General features: G+C 43.2%; 1 protein-coding gene across 1 annotated transcript in view; it reads left to right on the top strand.

Moving 5' to 3' along the window:
- Positions 1-3,585: 3,585 nt before the first annotated feature.
- The window catches only part of pard6gb (par-6 family cell polarity regulator gamma b), a 31,248-nt gene continuing 17,743 nt past the window's right edge, over positions 3,586-17,090 (top strand). Inside the window, exons 1-2 of the mRNA XM_085791559.1 lie at positions 3,586-3,953; positions 8,476-8,698. Of these exons, the coding sequence (XP_085647685.1) occupies positions 3,882-3,953; positions 8,476-8,698 (295 nt within the window). The 5' untranslated portion in view covers positions 3,586-3,881. The remainder of the gene's footprint in view (positions 3,954-8,475; positions 8,699-17,090) is intronic.

The raw sequence follows: 17,090 nt of genomic DNA, 5'->3' as shown, positions 1-17,090 counted from the left end.
TTCAGATTCAAGAGAAATATTTGCTCTGACTGAATTATCTGTTGTCTCTGCTTTTAATTGCCAAGTCAGATTTTTGGTGAAAAGTGCAGGTTCTTGTTTGTACTAAGGAAACAATACACTGGACGTTCACCTTAGTCACACATATAGTCTACGTGCTGCGTGGTCACATGTGATTCAGAGCAAGCAAAGCAAAACAAAAAATCATGCTGTAATTGTTATGTCAGCGCTCTATGTCTGACAAAGCCCTTTACATTGAGACCTACAGTTTTAGCTTTGTGTGGGTATATGATGACCTCTGCTGGTCATTTGTGGGTACACTTCATTAGGTAAAGGAAAAGTGACAAAATTACCCAGGGACAATTTAATTAAGAATCATATTTATTCTTCTTGTTAACCATCAAAAACCCTGTAATATCCTCGGTTTAGATTTATTAATACATATATGTTGGGCGTATTACCATCACAGCTCAGACTTCTATCATTGCAAAGTGAAGTAACACTGTTGCTGCAACTACAGTCTCTTGTGTCATGTTTTAAAGCAATTATAAAAGATTTGCAGTCATACTGAATGAATGCTTGTCTGGACTTTGTTAATCTAAAATCTAATTAAGCCCGCCCCCTGTCTGATTATGATTGTGCACTGTACTGAAATTGATTACTCTTGTGTAGAGTTTCAAAGTTGTGTAGTAGTTTCAAATTCACTGTTAGTTTTGAATGTTGTATTTTATCTGATGGCATGATTTTATTTCTATTTATTTTCCCTGTAATGTTGTGACCAGGTGTGTATCAGTGTTTCAGGTATACATTCCAAATTTACAGTCCAAATACATCTTTACAACATCTTTTCCAGGCCCCATTATGTGTGTATATTACTATAGTGAATATAGGACCCTGGGAGTAGAACTGTGAAGTGTTAGACACTCTCATGTCTACTTCATGCATTATTGGGACACATGAATGACTGAAACAAAAAGCTGATACCTCTTTGTGTATGTTTGACTGGGACTGGGATTTGAGTTTCTTTTTCTTTTTTTTTCTTCTACCAGATCCCCTTGGCTCAAAGGTACAAGTGATTCAAATTACTTACAACTTTTAATCAAACGAGCGGCTACAACCTTGGGGAGATGTTTACAGCACAGCAAGAAGTTCTGATCAAAAGGGTTAGGGTATCTGCTGTAGAATATTTTTCATCTGTGTGTTCCCTGGCCATCAATCTCTGTGAGACTGTCGGTGTCAGAGAAACTAGAACTTGGTTTCAATCAATTTTCAAATCAAAAGCAAAGGCATATCTACTTCTTCTAGTCTGCAGTAAGAGTATGAAACATCTCCACTCTGCATTCACTGCAACCCTGCCTAACTTTATCCTATAGGTTAACTTTATCCAACTGACTGATCGGTAGTATTTACAATTCAAATATTACTAATTGGCCCTTTAACTGTGCAAACCTGCTTGAATCAGCATCATTGAAATAACTGAGAAAATACTGTCTGTCAGAAGAACAAAATGTTACCTCGCATTAATTTTCTGGCACAAAAAATTGCATTATATGTCCACTTGCATGCTTTGAAAAGGGAGGTTTGAACACCTCCCTTTTCAAAGCATGCAAGTGGACATATAATGCAATACCACATGCAGGCCTAAGGTTGGCGCTATAAGCTTGTTTACCTAATTTCTACTCAGCGTGCACCATGGACAATGTTTCATACATATTAGCGTTAATGCATTTTCTTCACATTTCATTCGTTGTAATCCCAAATCACCAACTGATATCATGTCTAAAATTATGAGCCTCATGTGTTAAAGCGGTACCTTTCGAACAAGTGGCTGTTTAGGCCTTCAACTAGTGAGCAATAATAACAACTTTAACACATGAAAATATAACATTGGTAATTTAATTATGTATGCAGTAATCACACTGCTTTCAGTCCATTCATCATAAAGCTGAAAAACGCATGTTTTCCACTTGAAAAACTGTTGATCGTATGATCACATCAAATATGAGCATTATTTCCATTTATACACCATTATTACTTACCTTTAGGAAATGTAAAACAAAAATGCTTCAACACAATGTTTTTGCTCAGTAAAAAATAATGTATTCCCAACAACGAGCCCAAGTCTAACCCTGACCCCTACCATCACTGTGCTATATCACTGGATCCAGAACACAGAGACCAAACTACCACTACATGGGGCACTCTGGTACAGGCACAATGAAAGCCTCCAGTGTACCTAGAGGGTTTGTAACTTAGTCAACACATTCCTGTAGTGAGTAAACAAGCAGTAGCTGCAGTTCGTGGGGGGCAATGTAATCTGCAGCTGTTGTGTACAGGCGGCTTCAGGGGCCCAGGAATGTAGTAAAGCAGGACAGCAGTCAGAGATATACACATCATGGAGCTTTACACTGAGGGTGTTGGTTACGGTTTGGGGTGTCCACCACCAGAAAGAGTGAGGCCTCAAAGGAATCAACATTAACATGTATAAGAAATGTTTTGGTGACAGCTGGTTAGTGGCATTTTGAAAAATCAAAGATATTTAGATTGGCTCATTAAGTCAGAGAGGACAGTGCATCATGTGCACAAACGATTGTATGTAGCCTATATGAACAGAGCACGGTAATCAACTTTAATTCAATTACATAGCCACCTAGTCTGTGTGGATAATTGTGCAGATAGCAGTAGATAATATTGATGAATGATAATTATGATAAATAAAATTTTAATAAATAGCTGTTATCTTCACATCATATGAAGTCATCCAAGAAAAACACTGACCACTACTCACCACTATCATCAGGAGTTGATGTGTCATATTGAATGGGAATTATAAGTGTCTGCTTTCTTTCCCTGTTTGAACATAATGAACAAAGTCTTGGGGCTTTTCCTTGGACCAGTACCAGCAGCAGCAGCAGCAGCAGCAGCAGCCCACAGGACCTGCTGTCTCAGGGAGATGCTCTGACCCAGTGACCTTTGCCAACACAGTTCAGTCCTTGTCAAAGTCGCTCAGATCAAATTGTTTCCTATTTTTCACAGAAACAGCAAATTTATACTTTTCCCTTGCGTGTAATCTACGTTGTTCACGTCACCTGTCTGTAGTTTGTGTCAGATAGGTGTAATTGTGTTAACACATGCGTCCTCTGGCGCACCGGAGGACCAGCGTGCATGGTGCTACCTTCAGGTGCTGTCAGGAACGGTTTATCTTGTGGGGAAAGTGTCAAAAACGACCCAAACATAAACAGATAACTCGATTATAGACGGGGTTGCAGAAATGTAAGTCTTGGTTTATATCAATTAATAGACATGCCTTGGGAAATAGTGGTAATTTCTATGCCACATAGCCTATAAAAGAAGTTGGAAGAATGGCTGATTTGTTTACTTAATTTCCGCCCACACTGTATTATGCTAGTTGTCATTATATTATATATGCGTATTAGTAGAATTGTATATTTATTCACTGTTTTATTATTTTATTTTATTTTTATTTTTTTTTAAAGTCTAGTCATCTCTAACGATGGGCTACTGCAGGGTCCAACAGTAAGGAGCTGGAGATTACGAGCAGCCCTTGAACGCATCGTTAGATCCCATTTTTTAGGAGGGCTGATGTCATTTCAAAACTTAACTCACTCTCCTAAGTGAAGGCGGCGAGTCTCTCACCTCTTCTTCTCCAGTAAAGTCCTCCCTCTCGTCGGGACCAGCTCGTTGAGAAACTTCAGGAGGTTAATCAAACCAAAGAAAAATACGAACTTCTCTGCTGGAAACGGAGCAGAAGGATTTTTTTTAGCAGCAGAAACCCCGGGACCAGAGAGCCCCTCTTTCTGCGGGCAAAGGCGGCTGGGTGTTTTTTTTTCATTTTTTTTTTCTTTTAAACTGCGACCGCAAAAATGAATAGGAGCTTTAATAAGTCACAACCTCTGCGAAATGTGGAGTCTAACGCCGTGGAAGTGAAAAGCAAGGTGAGTGTCGAGGGCTGGCTGTGTTTTTTCACAATGTGAATTTGGGGAGAAAATAGAAATTTAAAAAAGAGTTCACATGGTCGTCCCGTAACGGAGCTGGAGCTGGAGCTGGTCGGACCAACTCTCTGCAGCTAACCACACATATTTTTGCCCTCGCGGTGACTAAAACGCGTATCTCGCTCTCGAAACGGGACGTGAACGCAGCAGTTTGTGGATGTTTGTGTAATTTGCAGTGATTATTTTCCTCTTACTTCCGACTGAATGCAGATTGTGCTGATTTGACTCTTTCCCTCCGTGTCACGAAGCTGCTGGGGGGGAAAAAACTGGTTTGACATTGTTTTTCCTTTTTGGTGTGTGTGTGTTTTTTTTTTTTTAGATCAACCCCAGCTCTTGACTATTTGTTACAATAACAACATTTGATCTGATAAATGTGGAGGATTTGTAACAATAGTTGCATTCACTGCGGGTTTGATGGGGGCTTTTTTGTTGTGTGCTACATAGTTTCAGCCCCACACGTTGTTTAGACTAGTTTGTGAGTGGCTGACAGTGTAACAGCTGCATAAATCAACTTAACCAGCAAGTAAATCACTACAGTCTCATGCTTATGTAATGGGGAGCACCAGGTTTTATAGAAGTTAACATAGAGCAATTAGATGTTGATTATACATATTATCCTGGAGGTTTAGTTGAGCTAAATGGCTGCAATCCCAAAAAAAAAAGTTTTCTAATAGGCCTAGTTTGGTGTGTAATAAGTCTAACTACACTGAGGTATTGTACATACACACACGTGCCACTGTGTCCACAGTGATAATAATGACTGTGCCACAGTGCCTCTCAATGATTTCTTGTAACTAACATTTTCCTGGTGACAACATGTAGTGATATAGGCTGTTTGTAAATGTGCATTTTCACACCAGTGTTTCTGGACATATATGTGAACGTGAGAGGATGAGTCACTGATGACATCCCAGATTAAGATGGACAAGAATCACAGACTCACTTTTAGTTTTAGTTTAGGCTGTCCAGTGTCAGTGGGCCGGCGGGGAGGGGAGGGGAGGGGAGAGGAGGGGCAGTGGCCTGGGACTGTTTGTGACAGGGGATAACAGTCAGACACAGTGATGGTGTGTGATGGCAGGTGGTGACATGGTATCTATTCTAGGATGCTCATCCAAAGTATGTCCCGTACACATACCATTACTGTTCATACGTCATTAAAGATGACACATCGATTATCAGTCATGAGTTTTTGTTTTTTGTTTGCTCCGAAGCAGGGGCAGTCCCAGCTTTTTGTTTCACAGAGACAGGAGTGGTCACCACCACCACCACCTCGTAGTTACAGTACCAAGGGTTTGTTTGTGGGTGGGACTGTTGAGGCCTGGGGCTGCTCAGTGAGAACGGGCAGGTTTAACAGCCTCGTTGCATCCGAGGCTGCAGAGCTGACTCACTGTCATACAACGACAACGTCACATGTTTCCCTTTTTGGATCACGTCGCAGAGCTCATCGCTCTTCATACGTCATTTGCGTCTGTTGCCTCTAGGTTTTGTTATGAGCGGCTCGTCGTGTCACTCTCAAGAGAAGGACTTTTCATAATTACAGTCAGATCCCACTCTGAACAGTTCATCTCACTCCATGAGCTGACGTGTGTGTCGGATGATTAGCTGATGACTGATTGAAACCGTTAACTCCAATCCAGCTATAAAAACACACTAATTAACACCAGCTTCACATAAGATTAGTTGTTTGACAGAAAACTAAACAGCAATTATTAGACAATCAATGTATCATTTTGCATTTAATATCTGGTTCCTGCATCTTAAATGTAAACATTTGGTCTTTTCTAGTCCTATATGATTCAAAGCTGAATATCTAAGACTGCAAATAAGACATTTTAAGATGGATTGTGAGCAACTTTTTTAGTAAATACTTTCTATAGACCAAACCATTAATCGATTAATCAAGAGGTACGTTAAAAGATGAGGAAAATCAAACCCCCACTTTTGTCAAACTGTGGAAAACTGAAAAGAGGTGAACAACAGTAGTTAAATAAAATAGACATCCAGATCTCTTGTCAGCCTGAGGCGTTTTATGTGTCTGGTTCTCGTTGGTCCACGTTTGGTTTTCTAGGGGGGAAACTGTTCCAGTGATAAGCTTATCAGGGATAACACTGGAGGTGTCTGGCTGCTTGTCCTGGAGCCTCAGCCAGGAGCTGGTTTCACTCACTTGAAGCTCTTATCACAGACAGAGACAGTTCATAGGGAGAGCGGGGGCTGGGTGGGATTTTTTTTGCATTGACCTTACCAGATATTCAAATTCTTTTCATTTCTGAAAAGTAGCCTAACCTCCTCAGCAGATCTTTTGTCGCTCACTTACAGTAAATGATGATGTTTTTCCATGTATGCGTCTTCTACAATGCTGAGAGCCAGTCTGTAGATCTTGGAGATGAGTTGTCCCTGATAGACAGAAAATTACGCAAGGACACACAACCAACCAACGCTGGTGAAACACAGATGTCGGTTATCTTCCATTTTCTCAACTGTGTCAGAGTTTGGAGTCTTCCCGACGTGTTTCAACCTGTTGACCTCGCTCTGCTCTGATAGGCCGACGGGACAGGTGAAGTCACGTTCATAGTGATGTATTCTTAGGTTTGGGGTTTTAAGCCTGTGATTAATCACCCCGTGTTCAGACTTGCTCGCGCCTGAGGGCCAAGTTCTGCCTCGTGAAAACAGACTGTTCAGACGGATCGCTACGTGGAGTGAAGGTTCAGATTCAGATGACTGAGCTCGCTGATACGCTGACGTGTAATTATTATTTGGTCAAATGAAGTGTAACACGATGAAGTTCTTACTTTTTTTTGTTAATTTCAGTTCATTTGTGCGCAGGTTTCACTTTCTGAAACGTCAGCTACACCTGTTGGACTCAGACAAACCTGTTTGTCAGCTTCTCCAGTCGTCTTTGAATTTAGGTTGAGTTGAGTTTTAGGAGCTGGAATCCAAGTTTGATGCCACACTTTGAAAACGCAGGAGAGCATACATGAAGTATGTTTCTATTGCCTACAGTAACTACACACCCACCCAGCCAGCAACCCCCCCCAGTCTCCTAACATGCCCCCTCTTGAATTCATATGTCATCTTCTAATTACAGAGCTGCTTAATGTATCCCCCACTCTTCCTCTCTCCTCCCAGTCGGTGCACTGCTACTCTCTTCTGCTCCTCTGTCAGCACTTTTCCACCACCCCTTCCCTTCGCCCTCCTCCCCTCAGATCATCTCTCCACTTCTTCTCCTCCGCTGTCAGCTTCCCTCCGCCGTGAGCCGATGATTACAGTAACAAGCAGCATCTTTAGTCTACAAATTACCACTGTGATTCGGGCGCTGGTGCCACAGCCGTTGTGTGTTTGTGTGCTTTATTGAGCTGTGAGCCTTTTTTTTGTGTGTGTGTGTGCGCCTCGGTCGTATCTCTCTCCTCCTGCTCCTCCTCCTCCTCACGTCCACAGCTTGTCTTTGACTCACACAATGACCCCACCGCGACCCTTAGCCGATGCTCTCATTGGATGCTCGGCCATCTAGCCGGGAAAGCTGTGACACAATTGTCCCAAAGTCTGCACTGTTGTGTGTAAACTGTGGGGAGGGTGGGAGGCACAACTGAGCCGCCACTGTCATTTATTTATGCCACGACGACAGCTTACTCATCTACCTGTATTGTTCTATTGTACAACAAGCCCCCCCTCACCCCTCCTTTTTCCTGGTTTTCTGTGGTTAAAGCAACAAGTGATGTGCGACTGAAGTTTATTTTTTTGCAATGACGCAATCTTCCAGTGACACAAAGCTGCAGGGCTTCCTCGAGGAAATCATTCATGCTGAGGTGGCAGCAGAGCGACACAGATCCTGATGCGTCTCGTCTTGTCGCTGTTCGGGAAACATTTGTGTTCGCTTTTGAACAAACAACATATTTTAAAGTGTTGATTAATTGAGCCTCAGAGGTGCTGATGCAGAGATTGAGTCATCCCTGCTGCTTCCCACCTGTTTGAGAAACAGCTACTGGTTCACTCACAGTTACAGCGCAGACATGAAAGTGTTGTTGATGATCTCGTCTCGGAAAAAAAGATAAATATTCCATCTGATGATGAAAAGTGTTTTTATGATGTTAGCAGACGTGTTTTAGACAAGGCAGCCTAAATTATTGATTTAAGGTTTTTTCACCAGATGAGCCCAGGTGCATGTTGATTAAACATTCGCTATGCTATCATTAGCTTTATGAGTGTAATGTGAATGTTGAGAAAATGACCTTGTTTTGGCAGCAACTACTTCCCCTGCGTCATGTTTTACATCAGGTCAGGGCCACAGCGGTGACAGAGCTCAGTGCACTTCCACCCCGTCAGTTCTGTGTGCCAGTCCGATGTTTTTAGATAAACGCACGAGGTCGGACATCCCGGTTTCCTCTTCCTGTTTGGCTGTCATGCCGAGTCGACTGTCCTGCTAATGTCCTCTCTCCTTGTCTTTCTGGTCTTTGTTTTTCTCCTGCAGTATGGCGCCGAGTTCCGCCGGTTCTCAGTGGACCGGGTCAAGCCCGGCAAGTTTGAGGAGTTCTACAAACTCATTCTGCACATTCACCGCATCGCCAACATGGAGGTGATGATTGGCTACGCCGACATCCACGGAGACCTGCTGCCGATCAACAACGACGACAACTTCTGCAAGGCGGTGTCAACGGCTCACCCTCTCCTCAGGATCTTCATACAGAGACAAGGTAGGTTAAGACAACACCACGTCCTCTTGTCTTCTCCTTCTTCAGGATCCTACAGGTTGTAACAACCACTGGATGGAGACTCCTTTCCAAATATCTTGCAACTGTTAAATCTATAAAACAACCATCTATTACATTAACAGGCTTCAATTATTGTGCAAGCTTGAATATTTCCTCATCCAATTATGTCTGTCTTCCCGCTATGGGAACTCGAGGCCTTTTTGTTTACTTCTTGCGAGGCTCTCTTATTGGCTGAATCGCTCTCAGCCTGTGTCTGTCTGCCTGGCTAAGTCCTGTGTCTTATCCAGAGGAAGGGCTCGCAGGCAGATGAACACACTCACATACACTCACACACACACACACACACACACACACACACACACACACACACACACACACACACACACACACACACACAAGCCAGTGCCTCGGCAGCCCCATAGAAATCAGGTCATTGAGCAAAGCCTGTATCCCGACATACCACACATTACAGAGAGACAAAAGATCTGTATGAAAGAAGAGACTCCTTACTGAGCTCCCTCCGTTTGTGTGTGCGTGCGCGCATGCGAGTGTGTATTTGTACAAAGACAACACCACGGCACGCTGAATAGTAGCCCAAGTCCCAGTCTCCTTATTTCTCATTGATCCCAACGCTGGAGTGGGGTCTTGATTGCCAGCCCGCCAGCCAGCGAGCATACAAATGAATCTATCACCATTCACATCTATTCATACCCTCAATCCTTCGTGGAATGCCCCCTCGCTCGGTTTGTGTAATGAACACGTACACTCCAAGGTATTGTTTAAATTGTCGTGTGGAGGCTCGGATACAAAAGCTAACCACGGTGCGTTGAATTATCTTGTCGCAGATTTCTCGTAAGAATTAAAGTTTGAATATTCACGAGGCCCCACCGGGCTCCTCTATTGTGCAACTCGCTGTCTTGAACATTCCTATGGTTGCAGCTGAATTCGCTCATTGTCTGCTGCCGATAAGACATTTGCCAAAGATGTGTCATGTAAAGATGAAATTCTTTAGTGTTGGTTTACAGGCCTTTTTTTAACTATCCACCAACTTTGGCAACAAATGAATGTTGATGATGGCCTACCTCCGCCCTCTGCTGCAAGACAATGTGTGAAACCCTGAGTGTGTAATGTTTGCAAATCACAAGTTAAGGCATTTTGTTAATTAATGTTACGCATCATCACAATTAATTCCTGAGGCTTGTAATTGAAATCCTGGTGGCTTAAACATCCCAGCTCCCAGCATTTGTAGCAAGATGTCACCGCTCTCCTCTCTTCACTCATCTCTGTCCTGTCCTGCCTGACACCATTAAAGTCCAGACAGCACGTCTCACTTCAATGAGATCGTGTGTATAACAAGCATTTCTGTCTCACAACCTTTGTCACATTCTCTTCACATCCCATCCTCACTCTCTGCCGGTGCTCCAGAGTCGGCCTGGAGAAATCCCATAAAACACCAGAGGGGATTTTGCGATGAGATGTGGTTGCACTTAAGAAGGAAGGAGCTTATTTTGTACTGTTGTGGTGTAAACACAACGCTGACATGGTGATGTGGTTTAGGGGAATGTGCACTGTTGTGACCGATGCTGCAGCCATATGAGCGTTTTAAGGCCTCACTGCAGTCTATTGTTCGCTGCCAGACAAAGAGGTGTGTGTGTGTGTGTGTGTAGTGTGTCTTTGTGTATGACAGAGTGAGTACCTCATGTCTCAGAAGGGCTCTCCATACACCCAGTGTGGTACACGCACGAGAAAGTGTACATGTCTGTGTGATGACTGTATCAGTCAGTACCAGCTTGTTAGCACAGGTCATCAGTGAGGGAGCTCTTGTTGTCACGGTGTCAGACCCTCCAGCAGACCACCCCAGATGAAAGAACGGGCTTCACATAGACACACATTTAGAGACAGTGTGACTCACCCTTCAGCGATAGCAGAGACATTCTGCGTAGCTTTAACTGGACTGGCCTTTCATATGGATATGAGTGTAAAAAAAAAAAAAAGGAAAAAGCAACATTTAATTGGACTGCTCCCCCAGCCAGCTCAGCCAACAAAGTTTAAAGGCAAGAAAATTAATAGATCTCACTAGGACAAAGAAGTTGTTACAATGTGTGAAAGTTGCCTTTGAGTGCAGGCTGCCACATGGAACAAAGTGTTCAAAACGTTCATGGATATGTTAAGACATTGTACAATAAGTGTTTTGTTTCTGAAGGCTCTCATCAGAGTTAAAGATAAAACACAAAGGGGGACGCGAGGGAACGTGGAAGAAATAAAAGGAGGACTAGAAGAGGAGGGGTCTCCAAGGCTGAGTCAGAGCAAAGGAAAGTCCAGCGGTACATCAAAGTTGTGCACACACACACAGCCCTCTGTCCCCCCACGACAAGACCAGTTCTATGACCGTCCTTGTGCCTCTTTGTGTGCGGATACTTTCTCCCTTCGTGTGTGTGTCTTTTATCTACCTGACACCCCCCTTCCGGGCTTAGGTCGCCATTGTTGCTGAGATCACTTGAGCACGTGCACCAGTTGTGTGGCAATACAGTGATAATCCTCCCGATGAAACCTGATGTTTTCACCCTTTGGGCAAAAACGCTGCAGCTCATCTTAATGACGACCTCTGACTGCAGAATAGCTGTTTAGATTTTGTGGTTTCTATTCTACCTGTGATGTTTTTGTGCCTCTGCACCTGCAACAGCCAGAGACGGAGGCTTTATGTTTTCATGTTTCATGTTTCTCCAACCGTGAGCTCAATCTTCAGATTTTGCACAAACATTCACTCGGACTCAAGGATGAGCTGATTAGACTTTGTCGGCCAAATTCTTCAAAATGTCACTGTGACCTCACATAACACGGTCAAGGCCGCGACCCACGGATCCACACGCTGACACAATTTACACAAATATCTAATGGGATAAAATGATGAAGTGATGACATTTTCTGTCCAGATGGTGAAAGGTCAATTACACTGTGACATCATAATGTTCTGCAAAAACACTTCTGGCCATTATTCAATGCAGTAACTCAGGAAGCAGAGATTGTGACCGTATTTCCTGCATCTTGGCACAGGCGCACGACAGTGAGGCGTCATTCTAGTTGTCTTTTCAATCAGGAAATCCACTGATATTTAAAACATATAAGGCCAGAGTTGCTCCAAAACAGACAAAGGCATTGTTGCAGTTTCAATGGCCCAGTCCCCTTTTGGAATAACTAACACTCATTGGTATTTTTAAGTCATCTGTGCGGCTCCTCGTCTCTTTGTTAGCCCTGGTTGTGTCTGCGCACAGTCACATTTCAGATTTAAGGGCTAATTTTCCCACATGACAAGAAGCTGTTTGCTCTGATTATCTTGCTCCAGCAACTTTTAACATCTGTGGAATCCATTTCAGAGTACACATGAAGCTTAACTTTGGTTTTCTCTTTGCTTTTATAATTATTTCACTGTATCAAACAGAGAAATCCTTAAAAAGTCGAACATATGCATCCACAGTCCGTATTACAGTATTGTCAGCAATGCAAAACTAACTGCATTAAGCTGTATCATTTTTCACTTCACTTCATTCATTAAAATGAAAATTGATGAGCTATTTCTTCAAAACCAGAAAACATCTTTTCTCTCTTGGTGCCTGCAGCAGAGAGGAGTCTTTTTGTCTTCAGTCATTTACATAATAACTTTAGCCACAGGCAATGTGTTCCTAATGTAAACACAAAGAAATTAGATTGAGAGAAAACACGCTTTGGGCCACTGAGCCATGCAGGAATATATGAGCATGCACAACGAGTGTAAATAATGATGTTGGTTATTGAGTGACAGCTACAGTACAGTATATAAATAACAACAGGGGATAACGTGTGCAGTGTGGACTACGCATGTCAGTGCCCGTCTGTACTTTTTCAGTTTAAATGTTTACTGGCATGAAACTGTGCCAAAAGTCTTCCACTTGTTTTTCAACCCCACACTCCAAATCATCAACATCACTCCTTAAAGCTTTGCTGTATTATGTCAAAACCGGGAAGTTTTCTGCTGGGACTGACTGACTGAGCATTTCTCATGCTCAATACAATCAGGTGGGGGGAGGGGGCAAACGAGTGACGGGAAGAAATGGGGCGCATCAAAAGATCTGTGGCGAAAGAGGAGTGAATGAACCGGCTCTGTGTGAGTGTGTGTGAGTGTGTGTGTGGAGGTGGACTCGCTGTCTGGTCACATGTGTGGGTGTGGGATTGTAGTCGTGTAGTCATGTGTGGACAGCTGATGATAGATGCTACATTGAGGTCACACGGACGTTTCGGCTCTCTAGATTGCGTGTGATCATGGAGAGAGAAGTATCTGACTGCAAAATCTTGATCAGACGACTTGTTCCCTATACTTCCTGACAAAGTTTGCCTCAAAACTTGCAGTCAGCCATCCAGCCAGCTGTGACACACTGTGTGCAGAGGCATGTCGAATACTTATCTAGGCAGGCTGACATTGTGTCAAGAGTTTATTGCGTGTTTATCTAGGGAAACTACTGTGAGTACTAACTGTTCATTCATATTATGGCTCTTGTGCAAAATGATGCAAATTAGAGTTTAGATAAGCATTTCAGGGAAGAGGCCATTATTCGTTTCAGGCAACGATAACTTGGACAGGAAACCAGCCACCGGGTTCATGGATTTCCTCCTGTCTCCATCTAAAAAGAAGAGAAAATGTAAATGAAATGGGTTTAAAAAAAAAAAAGAAACAGTGGACAGAACCTAATCTAATCTAGTCCCTTGAATCAGTTGTTGGAGGAGTAAAACCTGTGAATGAGGCTTTTAATGCGATTAAAGGGTTTTAGAGCTGGCATACTTTGACACAGTCTGCCTTCCCACACTACAGCAATTACTGTAGTAATGTTAATGATAGTCCGTGTACAGCTGAGCTCTATTTGGGTTCAAATGAGGCTGTGTTAAATTTAATTTGAATGTTACCTGCAATTATGCCTGCAAAAAAATCAGAACGGTCTTCATCCAAAGAAAACACTGGCCTGTTATTGCAACTCTTTTTTTTTTTGAGGGGGGGAATGGAGTTGTTTTTGTAGACAGTGCCAGTTGCCTGCACAGTGCACACAGACTAAACTTTGGACAAAAAGAAGAGACCCCTGTTTGGCAAAGGGCTAAAAGTTTAAATAAATAGAGCTAGACGATGTGGGCCAAGGTTGAGCGTTGGGTGGCTTCATATCTAACATGGTTGGGTGCAGGGAGGACGTGGGGGCGGGGCGGGGCGGGGTTGCAACAGCTGTGCTCTCCTCACCTGTAAAAACTAGAGGGCCAGATATCAACAGCAGCCAGACTAAAGAGAGATGTGGCACCGCAGCATAAATGAAAAAAACAGCAGAAAGTAACTGCTGCCAGTTAAAACTCAAAAAGTGCAGACATCCAGACCAGTGCTTGTTTCTCAACAACTTGGACCGCACAGTCGCCTGGAGATCAAAGAAATACGATTATTATTACATTGCCATGGCTGCCTTGACTGTCTGCACTTTCCACACTTGGCTCTGCTGCTTTTTTTTTCTCTTTCTTTTGCATCAGTTGAATCGTAAATGTGTTGTTACCAGAACAAAGCTTGGCAGGCTGTGAATACCAAGGTGTCGTTTACACTCAAAACTATGGAGGGAAAATGAATGCAGCCTGATGTGAAAAGTTCATCAATGGTTTCAGTGTATTAGTCATCACCTCAAGAAGGTGTCTGTGTGCGTTGTCTGGAGATTGCTGACATCCAGACTAGTCTTTTTTATCTCTACTTAGTATGAGTGAGACGGTTGTTTTCTTACACCTCAGAAGAAGCTGTGGCTGTGTTTGTTGAGCCGTCGGCTGTGTATGGAGTTGTTGGGGGGATATGTAGGATGAGCAAAAGTTTGACCTGACCTGCAGTTTTAAAATTAGAAATAGCAAGACATGTATGAAAAAGATAAAACAGGCCTGAATGAAAAGTCATGAAAGTACAAGAAACAGAAACTCTGGTCTAGTTCCTGACGTGGTTACAGTCCAAATGTTGAAATGGAGAGAAATTTGGTGGGCTTGTATGGTTTTTGTCTGGTTTTGTAATTTTTGCTGGACTGAATTTACTTACATTTTCATACAATCTTATTTCTTCTCATAAAATAATTCAATTGCAAGCAGACATGTCATTTTTCCAGTTGTCATGTTCTTCCAACTTGTTGAATTTGTATTTTATGTCTGAATCTGTTGTAACTTAGGAACATTAACTTTCAATATCTACATTTCCCCCCCATTATTTTCACTTGCAGATTTTTCGGTGCTGACTCTTGTTATATTTAGTGTAGGAATCTAAGCTCCAGAAGACATAGTCTTCTCTGTGTCATATTTACAGAGACTTTATGCAAAATATTTCTATAGAGATGCGTAAAGCAGCCATTTTACATATTATTCTGTCTCTCGGTCTGTGTGATTTTACACTGGCTAACTGCAGGAATCCTGTCAGCACATCTGGCCACTCTCGCACCATGGCCACAGGGCCTCAGAGAACACGTGGAGAGGTGTGTGTGTCTGTGTGTCTTTGTGTCTGTGTGTGTGTGTACTTTTGCCCACATGGCCCTCTCCACTGGATGGGATTGTGCACATGTGTCAACATGCCAGTGCTCAGTCATGGTAGCTGTAGGTCAAAGCTGTGACCCCCCCACCACACACACACACACAATTTGATGCATGTAGACAAGAGAAAGAGCCAGCTCAGTAATTAGCATTGGCTCTTTATCCCAGCCAGATCTCACAAAGCTGATTTGGTCCCCGGTCAGTAGATTATAAAATATCTCTTGATTGGTATAGATAATTCTCATTTCATTTATGCCCATCATGCAGTCGTTTTCTAGTTTGTCATCTTTGCTATCTTGTATTTTGGATGCTGTTTGGTGGCTGAATAACTTGCATTCCAGCCGCTCAGTCCAACACCACGATGAGCAGAAAGCATCCTTTTCCTCATACCAGCGGTATCTATTTATGTCATGGAAAGGTACTGCCTCATTGCCATGCCTTAGTGAGCTTTTGTGACTCTGGAGACTGACCATCACAGTCATTAAGAGTGAGTTTGAGTGTGGTCTTTTATTCCAAGGCTTCCCCTACCTTTGTGCTTGGCACAAGAGAGTGGCCTGAGGCTGTGCAGCGACAGAGCTGCTTAAGTGAAAGGGATCTCCATGATGCAACAAGCCTATGTGCTGCCCACTGCTCCTTGAAAGACAGCAGCTTTATTTTTTTTTTAAAAACATCTCGGTTTTTTTCCTCCCTCTTGTGTTTTTGTTTTCTTTGTTACATCTCCACCCTTCTGTGCTTTCCCTTTTCCTGAGGACAGTGAGCAATTCCTGTCAGACAGACTTCAACAAACAAGCAACCCATCCATCCAATCGTCTAGTGCTGAATTCAAGAATGCTGTTTTAGGTATCTGCTTAGACTGATCCTCATTCTTTTCACATTAAGGCCCAGGCATGACTCAGTTGTCAAGGGCGAGGGAGAAAAAAACAACCGCTGCACAGACAGTGGGGAGTCAGCCTGACAGTAAGAAAGACAGACAAGCATGGAGAAGGGAGGAAGGAGGGAAGAGTGGGCAGGTTCAGTCCACCTCCATCCAGTGGTCTGGCTCCTATCCCCCTGTTGCAGTCTGAGCCAGCGGAAATCGGGAATTTTTCTGGGGAAGAGGGGAAACCCGTGCAAGCAGAGGTGCCACGAGCAAATGTCACAGACAGTAAGAGACAAAAAGCCTTTTATTTGGGCTTTTTTGTAAGATTTACAGTAGATACTTTGATGACACACGTGTGGGCAACTGCGTGGGGAAACTGCACCGCCGTTTGAACATATACTTCCACTCAATCAAACGAGGTGTTTAAGGCCTAGCCAGTGTAGGAAATGTGCCCCTTGTCTCTACATGGGAAAGATTTCCCTGCCATAAAAGCCTTTTAGGTAGTGTGTGTGTGTGGGCTTCTCTATAAAACCTGTGTGTGGCCTTTTCACTGCGTGTCTTCACACAATGCCAGCCACAGTTAACGTGTGATGGAGATGCCAGGAGAGGGACAGAGCAGCAGCAGCCATGTCCGACAGGGAGCTGCCTCTCTTTGTGCCTCCGACTGTGAAGACACTGCGAACCAGCTTGGATGATGCTGTAAATCATGTCAGCTGGCACACACACACACACACATATATATGCAAAAAAAGGGACAAACATGTGCATGACTGAGCACAAACGCACAAATCCACACCCATTCTGAACATGCAGCTAGATACAAGCATGCACACACGGTCACACGCACACTAAGTCCCATTACATCCACTTTACACTTATGTGTGTTTGTGAACTGAGTCATTTTATGGTAACTGCACCCCAGCAGTCTTTCGCTTTAACTGTAACAAAGCATATCCT

Source organism: Trachurus japonicus, chromosome 11, assembly GCF_045865225.1.
Source record: "Trachurus japonicus isolate A0001 chromosome 11, Traja_1.0".
Classification (NCBI taxonomy): Eukaryota; Metazoa; Chordata; class Actinopteri; order Carangiformes; family Carangidae; genus Trachurus; species Trachurus japonicus.
Note: the sequence above shows the minus strand (reverse complement) of the source record. Positions and strands in the feature narration are given on the sequence as shown.